Genomic DNA, 23,214 nt, shown 5'->3' on the forward strand with positions numbered 1-23,214 from the left:
TAGAGAAGAGTAATTCTGAAGTGTGAGAACTGGCATTCTGTGTGCACAGCAGGTGTGTATTCCCTGGCAGCTCTTTGAACTTACCCAAACATAGTATCATCACAAGGTGCTGGGGCTAGTACAGCAGGCAGGAGGCCGTTCTCTCTCAGCTGATGCTTAGCAATCATAGTTTTTCTTCACTGCCACCCCCAGGTATGTCTGTTGGCAAAGAAATAAGCCTGAGAGCCTGTGTAGAGAAAATATACTTACTTGTCTTCTCAGTGAGAGAAATAAATGGAAAATGGAAAGTAAATGACGACATTGCGAAGAAAATAACCTCATATATGTAATTAGCTTGTAAATCCTTTAACCGAAGGTCTAACTATATTTTGTACATACAGTCAGCTCTTATTGATGAATTATTTCTAAACAAACAAAACCCAGTATCAGTTGTAGATGTCATTAATGTTCCTAAGGGGGGTGGGGGTGTGGAACCAGTTGTCTTGGACTTCTGAGAAGACTTTCATCAAAACTTTCAGCTCAGTTTGGGTGTGGATTTTTTTTTTTTGGACGTTGCTAAGACTGGGAAACTCAATGGCAGTTCCAAAATGCTGTAATAAAACCTGCAGTGATTCCTTGCATTTTATTGACTAGCATGTAGCATTTATAATAATAACTTAAATATTTATCCTCTCTAGTACTGGAAACCCATAAAGAACTTCAGTTATTGCTGCTTAGCATGATTTGTTTGTTCCAGTCCTGCTGAAAAACAGAGATCAGCTCTGTTGTATGATCTTCCCTAACTAATCTGCCTAAAACCAGCAGGGCTTCATACAGGCAAGTTCGGGCTTGTGGTTGTAACTTATTTTCTTTGCACCTGACTTGTGTAAGGATTACAAGTCACTTGTTTAACACCATTGCAGCTCAAGTATGAAAAGCTATTGTATGTAAGGCTTTCAAGGCCCTATGAAAGATCAGTCTCTGACAAACATATCTTAATATATTGTGGTTTTGTATGTTTGGGTAAAAAAATAAATGCCTGCAGCAGTTTTCATATATATTAGTAATGGAGTAACAGGTGGAAAAACAAGCTTGCCATTTTTCATGCATTATTTATGTGGCATATGCTTTTTCTTTTTTTAACATTAAAATTTAGTTACTATGCTTACCAATCATCTGAAACAAGATGAATATTTCGTGTTAATTAACATCTGTTCAATGATATAGTAGGTTTAAAAAATTCTAATCTCAATTTTTTTTGACTAAGAGATCAAAACAGCTTGGGAGAGAAAGGGGAATTAGACTAGCTGACTGAACTTTGCTAAAACTGTAATAAAGTCACATTCCTCTTTAAAATATAATGTAAGCTAATATTTTTGTTCTGTTTAAAATTGTAAAATAGGAGCATCACACCAAGAACAAACTCAGAGTAACTGGAAATTGTAATGGTCTTGATAATCTCTTAAGTATTCACTGTTGTAAAGTCTTATGTGGGAATAGCTAATTTATGAACAGTTCATTGCCCACTTCATAGCATGTAGTGCATGGTATGGATTTTGTAGTACCTTTTAAAATCACTTGTGTCAAGCTGAAAGAATTTGGCATTAATTTTGGTATAAGTAAAGTATATTTAAAAAGCAAGTTGATCCTTGGGTTTAACTGAATATGGCTTTTTTTTATAAACAGTCATAGACTCTGAGGTATAAAGAGCTGAGTTCATTGTATCTTTTAATACTTAAATATTCCAAAGTTTTAAAGAAAAATCATAATTTTAATTCTGTCTTCTGTATTGGGGAAGTACTTCATTATGCAGTTTTACACTATTTTCTTTCACATGATCATCAACAAAGTTTTAGGACAAGAAAAAGATTACTACATAATTTTGATCCCGAACTACAAAATAAAATGGTATCACAAATAAAAGGTGCTAGGCTACTACAGTAGAAGTGAACTGTGCTGTGTTCCTTCACTGTTTGTCTAATTATGAAATGGGAGAAGGATTTTTGAATAGCAGGATTCTTTGATTACATTCCTCACGCTGACAGCAATGTGTAATCTAACAACAGGGGAAGTGTTAAAGGCAGTATTGCCAAGTACGTGTTCTACCAAATTTTATTCCAAAAAATATACAGCTAAGCTGCTGAGAATTGGTGGTTAGTCTTTTGTTTTTCCCTTTAGAGATATAAATTCATTTTGGGTAAAATTCCAGCCATCATCTTATAACTGGTCCTGAATGCATTTTTCCAGCCAGTTCCACAACATAATAAGCCTGTGACTAGAAGACGGAGGTCCTTGAGAAGATGGTGGCCACGGTTGAACTGTCACCACCAGTGCAATTTATCCAGTCGGCTGTATGCTCCTGGCTGGGTCCAAGAAGCTTGCTAGGAGAGAGGAAGACCAAGAGAAAAATAGCAGTGGCAGCCTGCTACTAGCCACCTTTATCTTCTATTTTTTCCCCTGATGCTATTTGGCTCTGGTGCAGAGGGAACAGGCTGTCAGTGAGACATAGATAGGTATTTGTATGTATATGCTAGATATGTACATACAAATATGTATGTATCAAAACAAAGCAAATATTTTGGGAAGCATAGAACTTAGCGTACAGCATTTGCTGTAAAATGGTAAAAGGTCCTTTTCTTCCATTAGAAGAAAGTATGTTGTACCTAGAAAGTAGTCTCTGCTGATTTTAAACAGCTGTGGACTCCTGTTAAAATTATGTTGGCTGTGATGTAGCTGGAAGGAAACTGACTGGATAAAAACAGAGGCAGTAGCATTTTTTTTTTACCCCCTCTCCCCCTGCTTGATTTCTAACTTCAAGCAGATGAAGTTTTGACTGTGGTCAAATGTACATAAAAACTCTGTGCATGAGCTAGAATATGTTTTCTCACTAGGGAGCCACATGAGGAACACAGGCAGTGAAGCCCTATGAGAAGGAGAAAGTAGAGCACTATGAGTTCATCACCACCTAACACTGTAGGTGTGCAACTCACAAAATTAGCAACAGTGTCTTGTACAACCCTATTTATTGTTTACTGGTTTTGTCTGGATATGGAGGCAAGATACTTAGGCATCCTCAAGGGTCTTACGAACTTTGGAAGACTGTTTATCTCTTCTGTATCAATGAGACTGTAAAACACCTAAAAAGATTTTAAATATTTAGAAGTAATGGAACTTGTGGAAAAAATAGTGATAAAACTGAGTGATGGAGAAATTGAAACTTCTTAACTCTGAGCATTAAATCATTTTCAGATAATTACTTGAAATACTGTGAGCTAACTTCAGATGAGAAGTAATGCTTTGAAAGCAACTTCATATAAAATGCTTACATAGTTAAAGGGGAGCTGAAAGCACGAGCCTATTTGTATGTAAAATGAATAATTGCTGCAGTTTATTTTGTGTGGGAGCCTAATGTAACCAACTTTGACAACACATGCTGTTAACAGGACTACATTTTTGTATCTTTCTATGTCTTTAACTGTATAGTACTTTAAATTTTATTTTTACATGTCCAATAATATCATAATGTTCAGTTTCATTCCTCATTGTTCATAATCAATATCACGTTTGGATTTTATTTTACTGGACTAGTACATGAATACAGAGATTTAAGCCATTGTGTCATGGAGATTTTTTCATTTCCTTTAACCTATGTTTAATCTGTTTTAAGTTAATTAACTTATTTGCTTGTTATATCACAGAAACATTCCTGTTGTTCACAGCCTTAGTGAGAACTCTGCGTATTTTAAAATAAAAACTGATCTGCGAATGCCATTTAGAATGTGAAGTTCTCTTTACTTCTATTTTTGTTTTATTTACAGATTTTATTTATTTATTTGCTGTTCTAGCAAAACATAACTATTTGGAGGTGCTGCTTCAGGGCACTACATCTAGCATGTATAGTGAACTTAAAATACTTTATTATACTCTGAAATCTCTTCCCCTTTTCTCTATTGTAGATTTTATTCTTTTTTTTTCATTCTTCCCCTTCACCTTCTCCAGTCACCTTCATAAAATGGCATTGAATGGTCATGTGTCAATGCCATTTTATAAAATGAACTACAGAGAGATTTACTCCTTGCTTCCTATTTCATGTTCGTTCATGCAGTAAGGAAAGGCAGACTTGACCTAGTCCTATTGATTTATGTGCATATTAGTATTAATTCTACAGATTGTGGGGTTTTTTAAAGCATTCTGGACCAATTGTATTAGAAGCAAAGTACAGTTAGAGCTTGGGAAGTTTTACATTACTTTGTCCTTCTTTATGATTTTATTCTTTCACGTTAAATTCCATTAAGGCTTTTTGCCTTCTTTAAAGCATCTGTTGCACAATTAAATCCTTCTGCAGTAAATCCTTCCTGTGACAGAATGATAAATTTTATGCTTTTGAGGCTTAACAGATGTTTTGTTCAATCATATTTATTTGTTATACTGTATTCTTTTGAAACTTTCTATTTACTACCTTTCAGGGGCTACTGGCTTCAAAGGACTCTGTTTCTAACTGTTCCTTGTCATAAACGCCTTTCTTCTGGGCAAAGGGTAACTTGGAAGAAAGAGACCATCTTGACAGAAATGGCATCTAATAATACTCTTGAACTATGTTGTCTCCATATGTAGCTTTGACTCAGCCTTTCATGCTCTTGTTTAATGTAAATAATTATGTGGTTTCATCTCTAAGACATGAAGTTACTAGACCTGCCCTGAATGCAAAATAGGACAACAGGAGATAAATGAGTGATAGAATTAAGCACTTTGTCCATTCCCAGACATCTAAGAAAGTCTCTCTATTAAAATACTTGAAATTTTTCAAGAGCAACCTCCTCTAGATAAAACAAAATTGAAGTATATTTCAAGTAAGGTGATGCAATTAATACTTTTATTGATTCTAATATAGCTATTTAGTATTTTAAAAGTTTAAGTGATTTTGTTGGTAGCTGTTAATATTTGTTTCTGTGACAGAGCTCTGTTGATTGAGTTCCATTTTTGTTTCTAACTTGAACTAATTCTTCTAGTCTTCTATTCATAAGAACAGTCAATATAAGCTAAAAAGATAAATAACCAGTACAATCACTCAGTGCAAACAGTGAAGTTGAAGTGTAACTGCTGCAGAAGTTCTGTATTCTGGCCTTACAGTGAGTATTTCTTTTAGAAATTGCTTTCCTTGTCTTTCATCTACTGTGAAGACAGTCTTTTAAGGATGTCTTCTTGCTCACGGGATGCTGTGTATGGAGAAATAACTATTACACATTTTGGGTTAGTGATTTTTTGGTAACAAAACCAACAGCATTAATGGAATTCTAGTCTGTCTTATTTTCTCAATAGAAAATATAGATACAACCAACAGCCTTCGTTAAGCCTAAAAATATTCCACAAACTCCTGAAGTTTCAGCTTAAAAGATCTTTCTACCTGTGCACTGCACCTACTTGAAACTAAAATAAATTTACCATGGAACTTGGCATTACCGTTCATGGTCATATTTCAGATTATAGCTGTATTACGCAGCATGGTTTCAAGAACCATACATGAGAAATGTTTGTTTTATTTTTAAGTTATTTGAGATGTTCCCTCAAAATCCCTATCTGAAAGAGATCTTCTCTTCCCTGTAGTGCACTTAGAAGGTAATAGCAAAATAACAGAACAAGTATCTATAAACATTTACAGCTATGTTTTTGTTTTCTAAAACAAATGTGGGAATATTTAATGTACCTCTACCCTTTTTGTCACAAAGATTTCACATTCAGGGTGTGGGGGAATGGAAAGCAGAAAAAAAAGTATCTTTGAAAGGCAAGTATTTTAGTAGTTATGTTTATCATCAAGACTGGTGGTTTTGGTTTATTAATTCATTGCATAATATGATGCCTAAAACTGGTTCAAGTTTACAGTATGTCTGCCACAAATTGGACTTAAGTGGTCTGTTATCATGCACTTCAGTCATGTCATTATGTTTGATAGGTTTGGGGTTTGCCAATAAATGATGACAAGGTTAATATTTGGTTATTGTGTATTATGAGCTCTCATATATAAAACCTGATCATGATCAGCTTCAATACATAGCAAAATATTTTTAGTTAATGTGAGAATACACGTTTGTCTTCACCTTAAGTAGTTTTCTGTACCTTTTTACAAGGTGAATAATTACTGAACATCAGAGCCTGGCCTTAGGTTATGCTGTTATTAATCCAGAGTAACCCACTGTCTTTATTAGAGCTATTCTATAATTCACCATTGCAGTTAAAATCAAAATATTATATTGAAGTTGTTCAATTTCCATTCCACTTGGACGCTGTTACATGTAGGCTAGGGGTCGTTTTGCTTTTCCTGAATTAGTCTCCTACAAAAACTTGTCTCCTTGTATAAATCTTATTTGGGAGGGCCATCAAAATGTGGCTAACCCATTATCTTAAACTGGCAATAAAAAACCATGGTATATGTTCACTGTAAAAATGTTTTCTGTTTATTCGAAGTGCAGAATCTGACCTAGAATTTAAACTATAATTTAAATCTTAATAGGTCAGAGTGTGCTTACTATGGTTTCTTTTCAAAATGTTGATTCAGAACATGAAAGAGGAAATTAAATGGCTGGGCCAGTACATACAGTGCCTGTGGATTACCAGTGGCAGTAAGGAGATTCCAGCATAAAATGGCTTTTGCCTGCTGCACAGCGTACAGGGCATCTTTGGTTGAGAGAAAAAGAAAATGCAATTAGAGATACAGTCACTGATATCTAAAAATACTATTTAAAAGTGTTCTAGAACACAGCACAAACCATTTAGAAGGAAGTATAGTTTTTAAAGTTCTCTTCACTTCAGGACATGTTTTGGCAGTATTCTTCATAATAAAGATGAAAAAACCTGTTTCTAACCAAGCGTTCAAAGCCGAAAGACTTGAAGGCTGCAGTCAGTTCAAGTGCTGTGTGAGACAAAAATAACAACCTCCGAGCGTCAGGTTTTCCATTCTTGACGCACCAGGTGAATGGGTTGTTTTATGGAGCGTTTACACTGTGGTGGCAGGGCAGGCCAGAGGAAGGGAGTGTGGAAGAGTGATGCGAGAGCCGAGTCAATACCCGACGTTGTTGGATGTCTGTCCGTACTTGGAACGGTAGGGCTGGCTGTGTTAGCGTTGCCAAGTATTAGCTAAGTGTGCTGCTTTGGCAGCAGATTCTCAGAATGTACTTTTTACAAAGAGGGAGAATAAGTTCATTTTAAAAAGAACAAAAATCTGTGAGGGCAATTATTTTGAGGGCTACTTCAACACTCACTCTGAATTTCTCTAACTTCCCAAATAGCTTTCTAGTCTGCATATTTAAAACCAAACAAACTTTGTAATTTTATTTGTATTTCTTGATTGCTTTTTTCCTGATTTCTTTTAACACTATTTCCTTCTTAAGTTGCAGATAAGTGCTTACAAAACTCTTCCACTTTTAAAAGCCTGTTACAGTCTACAATGTATCTTTTCAGTTGAGTTTGGTGAAACAGAAACACTATGGACTAAAGTGCATTCACTGCTACAGCCTTAAGTAACAAGGTGGCTTATTCATGACCCTTACTTCAAGTGTTTATGTAATTACATCGTATGTACTGTTCTGTTGCATATGAGCAACTCATGACTATAGCACCTCTCACTTCTCATAGTATTTGTATTTCTGTAGTCACCAGCAACTTTAAATACGAACCAAAAAAGCATAGCACTCTGTAGCCTGTACAGAAGGACTCAGAAAAACAATATATATAAATAAAAAAGCACCCCTCTGTCTCTCCCATCTACCATCCTGAGTGCAAAGTCCTTTTTCTTGTTAATCAAGGGGTTGACTGTTCTCACTGTATTTTGATTCCTTCTTCCAAGCCTCCTGTAGCCTGTTGTGCAAAGAGAGACAGAGGTGGGAATTGGGGCATGAAGAGGGATTCCTGAAAATTCAGACACACGTTTTTCTTCCTGAACTGCCTCATGTTTCCCCATAAACAATAACGCAGACCCACATTTTACATTTAGTTAAAGATCTGCTGTGTCATATTGCTTCACAGGACAGGAGATATGGTTCTCATTTCAAAGAAACTAAAATTTTGAGATGTTGTAACTTGAGTATGACAGATAAGAAGGGAGAAAGGTGATAATACATACCCAGGCACTATGGGAATGCATCTATGTTATATGGGAAGGTTACCAAATCACTAATATGCACTATGGGGAGACAGGTTTTGATGGCTGGGGAGATGTTGAGAAAGGAGAAGATGAGAAGGATCTCATGGAAAGTTCTGTCATTCATTTCATTTAGCCAAATTTTTAAATTATCTGCACCTTTGGGGAGCTTTTGTGTGAACCTGAAGGATCTGAAGCATTATAGTATGATAAGTCTTCGCTGACTAATTCAGAAGGGGTTCTCAAAGAATATGGATGGTAGAAAACAAGATTTGTAAAACAGCATGTTGAACAGTTAATGCATCCTTTTCTTTTTTTTTTCCTTTGAAAAAAGAAACTGAGAATCGTGTAAGATAACAAATAGGAGGGGACACACAGAGCAGTCCCATGCAGTGACTCTGCCAGTGATATGTAATCGGTTACAGAATTGTGTGTAGCTTTGTAAGGCCTGCCTGTATATTCAGACAGTGCTATTGCAGGTTTAATACTGCAAGCACCTGTGTGGCAAGTACTTCATGGTGGGATAACTGCAAGGTTGATTGAGGAATAGATGGATTACTGGAGGAAGCATGCCAGTGAACCAGCTGTGGAACTGAACCTGCTGTTCTTGCCATGGAAATGGAATGACAGTAAAACACACCTCTAGTCAAGACTTTCAGATGTGACACAGTTTGGGAATCTGATAGTGGCCCCAGCACTTTAAGGGTTTTTTTTGTAAAGGCTCCTGGTTGAGACCCGGTAACCATCTACAGGTCTAATTTGGGTGAAGTCAAACCGGGTACTTTAGAACACTTGCAACTACTCTTCTCAGCAGTATGTTGCCATCTCCCAGACAAGACTGGCACACACTCGGTGTGTCAGTGCCAGCGCAAAGAAGGGAGTGGGGATGATGTGGCTGTCTGTATCCAGAGCAGGATGATGTGGCTGTCTGCATACAGGGCAGGACCGCAGCAGGCACAGTTTACACTGGTTTGCACATAGAACCACACCCATAGGATTGAGATACTTTTCCTCTCTACCCTCTTAAAGCAGAATGAAACAGTCCAGCTTTTAACTGCTTGCAGTTAAGAGTAAGCTGTGTAACTTTGTGCTGGAAGACAGCAGAGCATAATAGGCATATTTAGGATCTGTTGAGAAACCTGCTTCTTCTTGGCTGGTAGTTAATGCTGTACAGTCAGGCTGTAATCGCTGATAAAACAGCATGGGAAACTAATCAGTGTATGTATCAGATCTGTTTTAGCAGGTGTGCTGCGAATGGATGTGAAAGGTTACTTTGTTAATTCTGAAGGTGCAGTTAATAAACATTAAAGGTTAATTTTCAGACTAAAAAATGGATAGCAGCTATTTGGATAGTAACAACTATCTCTAGTTCTTGTGTGCTGTTCTCTGACTTGGCAAGAAAAGAGGCTGTTACTAAATCAATATGAGCTATTCTGGAGAGAAGGAAGTATTTATTTTGTCTGGCACTCCATGTCCCTTTTGCATAATAATGCATGATTAGTTATTCTTTTATCACTTATGAGCTTCTTGGTTTGTCTGTGGCCAAATCTAGTTATTTATTTAAACTGCTGTGATGAGCAACAGCGAGAAATTTCCTATCCCTCTTAAATATATTCTAGTTAATAAATATATTAGTTAAATATATTTTATTACCATTCTTTGTTAACTAACTTCAGAACGCTATGAAAGAAACAAATATGGTTGTATATCAACAGGCCAAGTTCTCATAGAAATTTCAAGAACACACAAGAAACTTAATGACAGTCTAGAGGAGAGTGTAAGTTAAACAATGTCTTTTTTTAAATTTATTTTTCTTTTGAAATTACAAATTACTCTTGCCAATTTTTAATAACCTTATATTCATTTGCTTTTAAAGTTCAAAAAATTTCATAAAGAAATTATATCTGAACTGGAGAAGAAAACAGACCTGGATGTAAAATATATGAATGTAAGTACATTCGATTCTAGAAGTCATGTTTTACTTATCTATTGCTAGTTAAAGAGTTTTTCAGAAATTGTTCCCTAACAGTTAATTAATCAATCCATTAGAATAAAGCTTTAGATACATAAACATGGCAAAAACTTTCATGCTTATTTTGAGTTAAAAAGGGAAACAACGCATGACTTAATGGCATTTTTAAACTAAAGTTGAGAAAGGCAATTGCCTAACTCCATTTGATGTGTATTAGCGATATCTCATAGATTATAATAACGCTTTTTAGTCCCTTATCCAGTTACATTGCTGAGTGCATTATGAGATGTTTTAAATGCTTTGATTGCAGGCAACTTTAAAGAGGTACCAAACTGAACACAGAAGCAAATTAGATTCTTTAGAGAAGTCTCAGGCTGAGCTGAAAAAAATCAGAAGGAAAAGCCAAGGAGCACGAAATGTAATGAAATATGAGCACAAAGAAATGGAGGTCAGTGTATTATCTCTTAAGTTACTTGTTTCTTTCTTTGTAGGAGAACTGGTCAACAGAAAATGTTAAGCTATTACAGGTCACATCCAAGTCTGTTTTAAAACTTGAATTCTGAAGCTTACCACAATTTTTGCATATGCAGTGTTAGTAGTTAATACATGTAACTCCTCTGTAAGTTGTTTGGCAACAGTTAAACTCTACAATTTCAAAGAACATGCAATTTTGGTTCCTCAAAGTTGGTTTATATTAAATGCACTCCTAGAGTATGTATTCCAGTTGAAATTAAGTTCTGGACTGCTCTGCTGTACATATTCAGACTTCTGCTTCAGTTTCTAGGAATCATCCCTTGACCACTACTTGATTTTTTTTTTTTAAAGTACCTGTGTACCTATACCTTTATGCGGAGGTTTACACAGGGAGTCAGCTATGCTATGCAAATTCAGTAGTAATTTGCTATAAATTAATTACCCAAAGTAGGCAAATGCCAACTTCAGTTATCACTTATTACTACCTTTCCTACTGATCTTAAAACAGCATTGCCATCTTGAGGTGAAATAAGAAATGGCAAGGCAATGAACAGAAACTATTTCAAATAGTAAGTCAGATTCTGGTTGTCATGTATTGCTCAGAAAATACTTGCCATGGATATTTTTATTTGCACAATACTTTTATTTCGTGATATGGCTTATGTTTTTTCCCTCCATATTTTCCTTTTTTTTTTTTTCAAAGAAAGCTTTGTTGGTAACATGGTATGGTAAACATAAATAGTACTAGCTCCTATTTCTTACTACCTATCTTTTAACCTGCATTCATAACAGTTCTTTTTTTTTAAGGTATTGGACTGAGAATTCATAGATTAGCATTTAATCACAGTTTAGCCACAAATCCTCATAACCTCAGACAAATGTAGTGTAGTCTTTTTAGTAACTCATTTTCCTCTTCCTCTAAAACGAAGGAGAGATTCATCATAGCTTTGTGAGAGTAAACATAACTGCTGTGGAGCAGATGAAGGTAATTAGTCCAATTAGAACACCTGTGGCCTTAAAATTGCTCAGCACAGTTGCTGCTTTGATGTCATATTCTTATGTGCTGCAGCATTTTATTTAGAAGCTAAAGACTGTTTCTTGTTTTGTGTCACTCCCCGCCCCCCCCCCCCCCCCAATAGATTATTGATTGCCTGTAATAAGAATGGACATTTACCTGATGAGATTAGGGAAGTTAGGTGTGTGCATGGAGAGAGAGACTTGGAAGTAGAGCCACCCTACCCCCCCCCAGCCTTTCCAAAAACTTTTTCTAAGGCTTTTGGAGTTTGCTTCAGTAATTGGATGTAATATCAAATAAAACTCAAGATACTGTATGTGATTTTTTTTTTTTCTTTTTTTCCTTAGTATTTGGAAACTGTGAGCTCTCGACAGAGTGATATTCAGAGATTTATTGCAGAAGGCTGCAGAGAAGCTCTCCTTGAAGAAAAAAGAAGATTCTGTTTTCTGGTTGACAAGCACTGCAGCTTTACCCAGCACATGCACTTCTATCACATTCAGGTCAGTGGCATGAGTGTAAACAGAAATGAAACTCCTGAAATCTAATCATATAGGAGATCAGACTGACATAAATAGCTAAGCTAGCACTTAGGAACACTGTAGTGCCAGACAAGTGTTGTGATCAGTTCATAGAAAATGTTTACAATGTAATGTTCTCTTAAATGTATTGTAGCAACAATAAAGGGTTACTGTGACTTCTTAAAAATCATGTATGAAGAAAAAAATGTATGGACTGATCAGGTATTTCTAGTACCTGACCCTGAAAAAGGACAGTCTCTTTCTACAACATATTATTTGTTTAAAAGAGGTATTACTTACAAAAATCTTTGAAGAGGCTTCCATTTTGCTGGTGTTGTCATTTTAGTATAATAAAAATTAACAAGTAGGTCTGTGCAATTCTATAAAAAAGTGTATCTATCTTTGACAATACCTTTTAAACTTGGATGCAGTGCGCGGACTTCCTAAAATCCAAGCTACCTGGGTGGCAGGAAATCTGTAGCGATGCCACCAAAGTGCCTGAAAAAGTCAAAATGATGATAGACGAAATAAGGACACCTGGTTCCACTCCAGTATCAGGAACTCCACAGCCTTCACCGATGATAGAGAGAAATACCATGGTATGTTGTTCTTTGATGGTTAAAGGTTCTCTCTCTTAAATGGGAGTAGAGTGGCTTCACTACCTTCTCTTGTACCTAAGCATTTGGGATCAAGTCTATGACGTACCTCGGTTGGAATATACTGGGGTTGGGTATGAAAGCAAAATCATTAAGCCGAAGCTCTGCTACTGGAAAAATACACAGTATAGTAGGCAGAAGCACATACCCAAACAAGGCTCAGTTTTCAGTTGCGTGCCTAAGACTTTTCCTGCAGAGCCCAGCCTCAGGACTACTTTTGTTCTAACCATTCCATTTCCTACGTTCTTATCTATAAGTAATAGTAATTACATATAACAAGATGTTATTTTCTATTTTCCTTCCTTTTTCCTTCTTCCATCCATGATTCTTATTAGTGTATTAGAGTAAAGGTTAAAGTCTAAATTCTACCTATTTGTATGTTGTGTCACCATTAGTTGTTGAATTTCTAAATGATATTAGTAAACTTCTAAAAAAAAAAAAAAATCTGGAGATTATCCAGGTGTAACTGTGCTATTTGTGGAAAGAAAGGCTATCACAGCATTCCCACTAACAAATTTTTATCAAGGGACAGAAGCCTCTTACAAATTATTCTATCAGCAATTTCACAGGAACATGAGGACTTTCTGACAGGACTAAATGGGTATCATTTGGGAATGTTTAAGCATTGCTTTCTAGAATTTAATGTTGCAAATAAGTTGTCACTGTCTCCTCAGTGTTGTGATGCTGTTGTTTTTGTGACTCTAGATTGGAAGTGATTTTTATCCTCATAATGAAAATACATCAAAGGTGCCCCCTGCTCCTACAGGTAGGGCATACACCAGTCCACTGGTTGATATGTTTAACAATCCTGCAATGGTTCCAAAGACATCTTCTGAAAAACTAAATAATTCAGCAGGTGAGTGTCACTTTGTTGCAAACTATGTAAGGGTAAATGACATACTATAGTGTTCGAAATTATCTTAGGACTTCTTGACTACTATGATGATGTGAATTCCAGGACACAGAGGAGTAGAAAATGGTCTTTACAAGGTGTTTATATAAGTTACCTAACAGGAGAAATAAGTGTTACAAGAAGAGAAGAATTGTTTGCAGTAAAATGCAGGTCAAGATAGGTAGATCTATTTTAATCACTTTCTGTGTGTCCCTGCTTAACCCAGCTTAACTGCTCTTATGACTTCCAATCTTATCAGAAGAATACATTCTATAATTTTGAATGAGATATATCCGAGTGATTATTTCAGTGCACACAAATAAACATAAGCTATTATTACAGTCTCGTTTTGGTTTCCTTTAAGGGCATGTAGCAGTTAGGGAAGAATGCACATGGGACAAAAGGAGCGGAGTCTTGTATTTCTTTTGTGAAATGTAAAATCGTATTAAGATTTGTTTTCTAAGTTTCTAATATATTGATTTTTTTTTTTGTTACTTTCTCTGCTATAAGGAAGGAAGGGAAAGAACTAAGCCTAGATCACAACATAAGAAATGCAGAACTCTTCAATGCAATAATAGCAATTCCAGCATTTCTTGCTTAAAGATGCATTTACAATGTATTGTACTGGTCAAATAACATACAATTTTGAGACCTCCTTTACGTTGTCTTCTGGTAAACATCTGGTGTCTGCAAAGTGCCAAGGATCTGCAACTCTCATTGATTCAGCTGAAGTTGAGTGCTAGACACATTTGAAAATTGAAATCTTGGACTTTATACAGAGTTACATTTTTTTAGAATGGAAAATTTTCAAAGGTCTTTCATGTCTGTGAACATTTAGCATTTTTCATGCCAAAAGAGGAAAGAAGTAGCAAGTTAAAATTTATGTAACTTTTTATGTCTGTTGGATCAACTGTATTGTGATGGGGGATGTATATAAATGCACGTGCTATTAAGAACTTCATGGTGATAAGAAACATTGGCAGATAATTGAGAGGTGTCTAAGTGGAAACCAAAGCAGTACAAAGTCTCAGAACTTGATTTGCACTTGAGTATTCCTTTATCTACTTTTTTTCCTGTCAGACTACTAATTGTATTTAATTTTGTTAGTGTGTGGCTAATTTTGCTTTTTTTTTTCTTTTTTTGACAGAGAATTCAGATGATGCCAGTTTATCGCGTTCAACTTCTGTTGCCACAGGACTAAATATAATGAAAAGGCAAAAAGTAAAGACGATCTTCCCACATACTGCTGGAAGTAACAAGACGTTGCTTAGCTTTACACAGGGGGATATCATCACACTTCTTGTAGCTGAAGAAAAGGATGGCTGGCTTTATGGGGAACATGACACAACTAAAGTGTAAGATAATCAATATATTTCCCAATTTGAACATGAAGAAAAAACGTGTCTCATCAGAATTTGTTAGCAGATATTAGTAAATGGTTTTCCACCTTTTTTGCTGGCCATCATTGACTGGGGACTTGGAGTCTTTCTGTAAGGTAAATCACTGCACTTATTTTAGGGAGATTTTGTACGCTAATTTGGTATCATCAGAAATCGGGCCTTTAAAAGTTAAATCTCAGTTCATTGAGTCTACTGTGTTGTCCACTGTTGTCTTTTGAAAGATCTTTCCAGTTTCATATAATAGGAAATCAAAAAACTTTCCCATTACAGAAAAGGATGGTTTCCATCATCATATACTAGACCACTGGAAGAACCAGCAGAAGAAAAAGTGTTTGTCCCAGTGCCAAGGTAACATTTTGGGTGGGACTTGCAGAAATGCCCACACCTTCTCTAACACTTACTAAAAATGTTATTTTTCTGCTCATGTTCTTTGTTGTTCGGTAACACATACAGTAAATACTTTCTAACAGTCTGTAGTATGATGCCTTGATTACATTAACATGTTTTAATGGTTACACAATTGCCCAAGAACTAGCTTCACCCCAACTTTAATTTAGAGTCCCACTGACTTCAATGGCATTGTACGCCTTTATTAACTCTCAGCTCATGCACTTTTGTGCTTTCCTGGGGCTAAAGTAAGTGAGAGATGTATTATAGGAACTGAAAATGTTATTTGTTGGGTTCTGTCTTGCAGCCCTGCACCAATCCGAAGTATTAGTTCTGTAAATCTTGTGGAAAAAGGTGATGTTGTCCTCCCACCGCCAGACTATCTGGGGTCTTTGCAAACAGATAAAAGAATGGAATCTTCCAAAGGTACTACTGTTAAAACACCAACTGACAGACCAGAAAACGCAGGTCCGGTAAGTAATCAATACCATGAATCTAAATGTTCTGCCCTGCTTACTTTTGTTGACCTACTTAGCTGAGCTCTTAAATGAAGCCCTGGAATAGTCTACCTTAGCTACTTGTACTTGACTTCAGCGGCCCTTCAATGCAGTGGTCTTCAGGAGTATCATGGGTTTTTGGCATTTCAATCCATCTGTAGTAATAGGAAGGGAGAAGAATTGTTAAGGGATATAACTAAGAGTACTAGGAGACTTACTCTGCATAGCAAACTTCTCAGGAATGAAATCTGTGAAACATGAAAAGAAATTCTCACAGAAAGTAGTGCAAATCCATCATCTTAAGTGATTTTAGAGCTATAGTGGGACAGGGGATTTAAAACAGCATAAACTCTGTATTCAGGAATGCTTTACACAACCCCATGAAAGTTAGCATTGTTTTTGTGGATGTTGCCGAGGGATGCATGTACTAACTAATGTCTATATCCAGCAAAACCACAGCTGAGTGGAAACACATTTTTATGAATAGATAACACTATATAAAGCTAGTATTTCTGCTATTAAGTCAGCATTCAAACGATGATTCAAAATGAAGACTAATCTAATCAAATTAAGCAATTACTGGTCTTTTTCTTGCTGTTTGTTTAAATAAATATTTTGCTGATGTGTATCTAATGGTGATAAATGTTTTTGAGACTTTGTTCAAAAAGCCTCTTGAAGCAGAGATCACATTTTGATGGCAAAAAAACTTGCTGTGATTTTACATATATATTAAATGTAGTTGTCACTGCTAAAATTGAAAGACTGTACCAGAGTAAGATGCAAAGTTCCGTTAGTAGGTACCACAGCAAACTTCTCAGAAGTAAGGAATCCTGTAGTTGGCTGCCAGTAGCTAAAAAATTCACATTTTATTATTTATTGGTATGACTAAAATATTTTGTGTATCAGTATAACATCTAAACGAATTTTGGGTTGTCCTTCTGACATGTTTTGGCTTTCTAAGTAATCTGTTGAATCATACAGTAGAAATCGAAGTGGCCTTTGTAAATTTGTACTTTATGGAAGTAAAATTAACTAAAAAAAAAAAACTTAAAAAGCGGAAACTGGAAGTTTGTTGCATCACATTTTGATTAATGGTGAAAGAGTCCACTTAAGTTCAAAGGATGACAGACTATAAGGGTACTCCTGTAGAATGGAAAGGCATCAGGAAACAATGGTTGTCTTCAAAGATGCCTCCTCTCCTTTTCTTTCACTTAAGTCTACTATTAGGATGTCAAGTGTACCTACAGCATTTTTTACTCAGAGGTATTAGGCACTGGAGGGGGTTAACAGGTCTTTGTTATATTGACAAGCAAAGAGAATGAACTGTGTTTAAATAAGTAAAAATAGAATCATTTGCTTAATAATAACAAAAATATAACTAACTCCCAATACATTACTCTAGAACTCTAGAAAAAACTACCATTGGAAAGACACAAGCATGACACAAATCACATCAATTGTCAGTAACATCTGAATTTTAAACTGTTATCTGCGTTTCAGAAGCATGGAGAAAGACAGAATTTTGACAAATGGGAGGAAAGGAAAGAAAATTAATATAAATTTTCTTTCTTGAGTAAATAGTGTGTCTTCAAAGAAATCACTTTTGTAATCACATCATAGACTTGTATCTAGTTCTTAAAAGAAGAACAGGTCGCCTCAACTTTACAAATCAAAAAAAATGTGAAAAATTGCTGGAGGTTCAGCTATACAGGCCTTTCAGAAATGTTCCCTCCAGTTGTACTTGGCTTTGTAAAGCCATTCTACAGCTATTTCAGAAGAGCAGCTATAGATAAACAGAGACACGTTTCTACTAACTACTGCCAAAATATCTCTTGCAGATGCAGAAACTGAAACAAAAAAGTATCTTTTCTCTGACAGGGAGGGGAAAAAGGCTAGTGCTTCCCATTATAGAAAAATCTGTGATCCTTAAAATGCATAAAGAACTAGAAGCAGAGCTAAGAGTCTTTCATAAGGAAAAGGATGAAAGTTGCCTGACAGGGGCTTGTGAAGCTCTCCTCTCAGTTAGAGACCTTACCCCATTTAGACTAGACTAGTAATGTTTGGGGATTTTTTTTTCCTCTAAAAAAGTCAGCTATTAAAATATTAGCTGACTTTTTTTTTTGTCAGAACAGTCTAATATTAAACATCTATATATTGGAATATAGCACATTTGAATCCACATTCAAGTAAGTGGTTTTATTTATCAGCAATGAACCTTGTTGTGTAGGAAGCATGTAATTTGTGCAGTGATGTGTTTCTAGACAATATTTTTCTATGAGGAATAAAGCTTTTCCAATGCATGAAATGAATATCAAGAAACAAGGTCTACCTTTTAGTGTTCAGTCGCTTTCAAATCAAGTATCTGGGAAGTTCTAAAATGATTATGAAGAGAAACTTCTATATTTTGACACGTGTGGTTTTCATTTTTGGATAAAGGAGCAATGAGCCTAAACAATTACATAATGTCAGATTTATACACTGGTTCACTTATTCTATGGCTAGCTGTTGAGACCTATGGGATCAACATGTCCTTAAAATGTAATTGTGTTTGCAATAGTTAAGATGTATGAGCTTGTGGAAGCTGCCAAGCAAGCAGTACAGAGAGTTCTTTGCCCTGTGACAAGTAAAAGGTGACTAACTGTAGAGCTTTAAAATTACTGAATCCGTTAAATTGTCTCGGTATCACTGTACCGTGCTGCTGTCTTTAGCGTGGCTAACTGTTCTCAGCCTGTTCTCAAGAGTAGTCACCTTAAGGGTTGTTTTGTTTGTTCTATGGCATTAGTTCAGGGGTTTGGGGAATAAACTTAAGGCTTGTGGACTAACATTCTTGTTGAACTGAAAAACCAAGAGGAACGGCAGATCATGTAGTTGACAGACTAGGCCAGAATTCTAATTAGACTAGTATATTCTCTTTGGAGGCCAGAATGGGCTTATAGCCTCTTAGGAGTGGAAAACAAATACATCTTTTTTTGAGATTCTAAATTTCCACAGGGAAAGCAAGATTAAAAAAAAAATAAATCGGGAATTCTGGAGTATAAAATAACGACTACTCTTGTTGAGGTACCCCGTAACTCATAACAGCTACCTTTTTACTGTGACCCCATGATTCTTCTTACCTGTTACCATACAAAATAAGGAAGAGAACTGTAGGGGAGAGTCGCTGCACTTGCACCCGAGTTTTTGCTCCGAAGTCACTATTCACTTTCATTCTTTTGGAAAGTTGCAGAGCTTCCTTGCCTTTCCCGCTTCCGCGCAAGTCACCAACCCCCACACCACCATAAGGCTTTGGAAATAAGCTCAACATTATAGCAGCTGGTTTGTATTCTTGTACATAATTTACATACGTGTAAAAGAGCATGCTTACAGTGTCTTTTATGCGGAAGCAGGAAATGATTCATTGAGGCATCTTATTTTTGTTTCTGAATACACAGAAAAAATACCTCAGGATTTCAAGGAGAAAAGATGAGGAATGGTTCTTGGAAGTTAAATTGTTCATGCTGGGTTATGTGGGACAGTACTATGCAGAACACTATCAACTAAAAAAGACCTAGTAGTTGACAGAGCTTTGAGGGTTGGTGTTCAGTAAAAAGTAGCATGTAATTCAGGCATTCGTTCATTCTAATTAATTTTAAGGGCTAATTAGGCCTAATTCTAAGGTCTAATTCTACTTATGACTGATGTACATGAGCAATTTAATTGGAATAGCAAGTCAAGCACATGCTTAAGAACCTGCTGAATTAGGTCCTGAATAAAGACTTCTTCACCTGCATGATGGTATCGTGAATATGGTAGCTAGGAACGACTGGTACAATAGATGGCGTACCTGAAAAGGAAAGGCTTACAGGCCTTGGTTTAGCAGTGAAATTTTAAGTATTGGAAACAAAATGGCCATCTAGACTGAATGATTAGTACAAGTCAAGCTGCTACATAAAAGGTGACTGCTTATTCCTGCTTCTACATGCAAGAATGTATATTCAGATTTTCACTTTGACCTTTATCTGACACCTATTAGAAGCAATGCAATTAGTTTGCAGTTTGAAATATGTAATTTTTTTATGATTATTACTAAAAGTTAGAGGGAAAAAAAAGGAGAAATTAACTGCTGAAACTTCCACGTAGCACAACAGGCTTGCGAAGGGTAATACTTTGCAACAGTTTTCCATTTTATCACACCTGGAACACTGCATCCTGTAGTAGCACTGTGCCAGAGCGACACTGCCTTAACTTCACAAGAATGATGTACGCTTCACCACAGAAGTACAGTGCACACTGCAGCTATAAAAACAAGTCTTTTCAGGTTGTATGCTTAGACGTGACAGTTCTGTTATAATGAAATATTAGCAATAGCTATGCAAAACGATTCCTCCTTTTCTATCACTCCCATACAAACAATGCAAATTATATAGGTACATGCCATCAGCTGTTCTCTTGCCTTTCTTAATCACCACCACTACTCACAAAAGTCACAGGAGATACCTGAACTTGTATTTTGTAAATCAACAATAGCTGAACATAATAGGTTGTATAAAAAAACTCTGTATCATACTGATCAGAAACCTGCCCTCACTTCAGGCTTTTAATATTTAAGTATGTCATTATGCTGGCTGCTGCCTTTTTTTGACTTCACGACTTTACAGTTATATGAAGATACACTGACTGTGTTCACTCTATAAGGTCTGCTCCAAGCCTAGTTTTGGCATTTTGCTGTGACAACTAGCAGTTTATAAATTATGCTATAGAAAAAATACAGTATGATATTTGTGCTGCAAGTAGTTCTGTCCTTTTTCTTTTGGTTGGTGGCTGTTGCAGTGACATTTCATTTGCTATTTTAACCTATATAATGCCCAGCTAGACATAGGGTGATCACTGATCTTAAACCTGGAGGGGGGGAATAGATGGATACCACACCAAAAAAAAACCCAAACCAACTAATGCTAACACCATTTTTAACTTTCTAATTTTGATGTTCTGAGGGAATTCTCCCCTCCACAACTACCTCTCCACAGTTCAATGGAACTACACAATAATTATTCTAAACAGCTAAGTATTTTAGCCTGCTTGAATGATAGGGTCTCTTTTCCTTAGCAGGATTGCAAGATCACCTGTAGCATGTTTTTGTAAATCTATGTAAATATCTTTTTTCTTTTACAGAAACCTGATATGAATGGCATTATAAAACCGCCTTTTCTAAGGTATGTTTTTTTAAAGCTTTTACACTAATTTAGTTGGGTTGATTTTTATATTGGCTTATATTAATGTATTGATTGTGAGGGGAAATAAGGATGTTTTTCCTGAATTACTCTGTGACCTTTCTTAGGCATTGATAAAACATTATGGCTAAAATTGGTTGCACTTTTCTCAAGAGTGGCATCAGGTAAGATACACTGCATAGGCCCTTCTCAGAAAAATAAAGTGTTTCTCCAGTGGTTTGACAGGGAGCAGGACTTAAACTATGTCTTTGAGGGTTAAAACCAAAAATCTTTTGAAGACTAGGAGCTGTTTAAAAAAAAAAGTCCAGATCTAACTAGGCATTAACTTCCCAAATTTTGGATCACTGCAAAGTGAGTCTTCATATGTAAGCTTGTTTTAAAAATTTGAGTTAAACTAAGCATTGCACAGAATCCTTTATTCTAAAACCATAACTTAGCCTTCAAACAACTTGGATGAAGAAACTGCATGGCTTAAATTTGGTTTTGTATTGCAGCAAGCCTTTTAGTAACTTTGTGCATTTCTTTTCAGTGGAGAAAATCCTTTTGCAACTGTGAAACTCAGACCAACAGTAACAAATGACAGATCAGCACCAATTATTTGATGAATATATGGTCCATACACATGTACTCCCTCCTTATAAACACCACTTTCAGTAATGACAATTACTGTCTAAACTTGTTCTAAAAATTTATTTAAATGTAATTACTGTACAATAGAAGCATACTGGAATGGATTTCTGATTTTTTTTTAAAACCTGTACTTTCTAATGAGGTAATTACTTTGGGCTAGTGTTTGAGCGCTCTGGCTTGGTTTTACAGTATGCCTTTTTTTGTAGTAGGAATTGTGAAAATACTGGAGATAGGTTGGATACGCTAGGAAACCAGTGTAACTAATAGCTCACAAATCTGAATCTTTGGCATTCATTATTTGGAAACTGCAATGGTAAGTTCTAGAATATAAGCCTGCATATGCCACTTACTAAATAAGAAAAAGATGATATTTTTTTTTCAAACAGAACAATGTAACAACTGCCTTATTCCAGAATAGAGAATTGCCTGTATAAAGTGATTATAGATTATTTTGTTTAAGACAGACACCCTAGGTTATAAATAAATATTTATCCTTTAAGAATAGACAATTTGTAATGCTTTTGCTTAATGTTCAGATAGAAATTTTCAAGTGTTAACCCTATTTTAAGTCTAATGTTGTACTGTCAACACATTCTTCAATGATAACTTTTTCTTTAAAACATGTTGTCAAACTTTAGTCTTACAAAAAGTCATAATAAAACAGTGCCATGATTTTTTTTTCCTCAAATGCTAATATAAAAAGCTACCTTTGAAGTTACTCCATTACTGCAGCCTTCCACAAAAGAAAAACAGATTAAGTTTTTGAAATTTTTTTGTTAAGGACCCTACCAATGGCATAAATACTGGCATAGTATAGTATCTAAATGAAATATAGCTTTCAACTTCAGTCACAAGATGGTTGTACAGTTTGTTACCTCAGGCCCAGATTTTCTAAATCTAATGGAGCCAACTTGTCTGAAAGACTTTTCCTACAGTAATAATCATCTCAAATTAACCTAGAATGTTAGAAACTGACTCTTCACTCTGCATCAGCAGTGGGTGCTTTATCACTGTACAGGTCAGGTGGTATTTCCTACCTGCTGTATGAAGTCTGTATCATGACTAGTGCCAGTGATTAATGCTTACTCTAAATCATTCTACTTCACATATGTACTTGCTTCCTCCAGCATCCATGGATACTCATTTTGATGTGCTGCCTTCTGCTACTATAAACAGTGAATTCAAGTCATGTGAAAGGCCTTTCAGCTACTTAATGTCAAAAAATAGTGTATGAGCATGTGATGGCTGCAGAGGTAAAGTCCACTCATTCTACCTCCTCCTCTCACACTGCCTTTCAAGTTCAAGGCTGAGGACACTGTTTGCTATGGAACCTTGCATAACTATCCATTATCCCATTTTGAAACACCAACTCTTCAGAGGGTAACATACCCAAGCCCATTTTCTAAAGCATATTAGAAGCAAGTCAACCTCAACTCAGGGCAGCTCATAG

General features: G+C 35.9%; 1 protein-coding gene and 1 long non-coding RNA gene across 2 annotated transcripts in view; one reads left to right on the forward strand and one right to left on the reverse strand.

Moving 5' to 3' along the window:
* LOC143166791 (uncharacterized) overlaps positions 1-16,079 on the reverse strand; it is a 28,382-nt gene extending 12,303 nt beyond the window's left edge. The window contains exons 1-2 of the long non-coding RNA XR_012996449.1: positions 15,997-16,079; positions 85-198 (exon numbers count right to left, since the gene is read on the reverse strand). This is a non-coding gene — a long non-coding RNA (uncharacterized LOC143166791). The remainder of the gene's footprint in view (positions 1-84; positions 199-15,996) is intronic.
* BAIAP2L1 (BAR/IMD domain containing adaptor protein 2 like 1) overlaps positions 1-22,546 on the forward strand; it is a 43,973-nt gene extending 21,427 nt beyond the window's left edge. Inside the window, exons 4-14 of the mRNA XM_076351552.1 lie at positions 9,829-9,890; positions 9,990-10,061; positions 10,396-10,533; positions 11,922-12,074; positions 12,524-12,691; positions 13,454-13,604; positions 14,788-14,995; positions 15,311-15,388; positions 15,735-15,900; positions 21,076-21,116; positions 21,664-22,546. Of these exons, the coding sequence (XP_076207667.1) occupies positions 9,829-9,890; positions 9,990-10,061; positions 10,396-10,533; positions 11,922-12,074; positions 12,524-12,691; positions 13,454-13,604; positions 14,788-14,995; positions 15,311-15,388; positions 15,735-15,900; positions 21,076-21,116; positions 21,664-21,736 (1,310 nt within the window). The 3' untranslated portion in view covers positions 21,737-22,546. The remainder of the gene's footprint in view (positions 1-9,828; positions 9,891-9,989; positions 10,062-10,395; positions 10,534-11,921; positions 12,075-12,523; positions 12,692-13,453; positions 13,605-14,787; positions 14,996-15,310; positions 15,389-15,734; positions 15,901-21,075; positions 21,117-21,663) is intronic.
* The last annotated feature ends 668 nt before the right edge of the window (positions 22,547-23,214 follow it).

The sequence above is a fragment of the Aptenodytes patagonicus genome, chromosome 13 (genome assembly GCF_965638725.1).
Source record: "Aptenodytes patagonicus chromosome 13, bAptPat1.pri.cur, whole genome shotgun sequence".
Classification (NCBI taxonomy): Eukaryota; Metazoa; Chordata; class Aves; order Sphenisciformes; family Spheniscidae; genus Aptenodytes; species Aptenodytes patagonicus.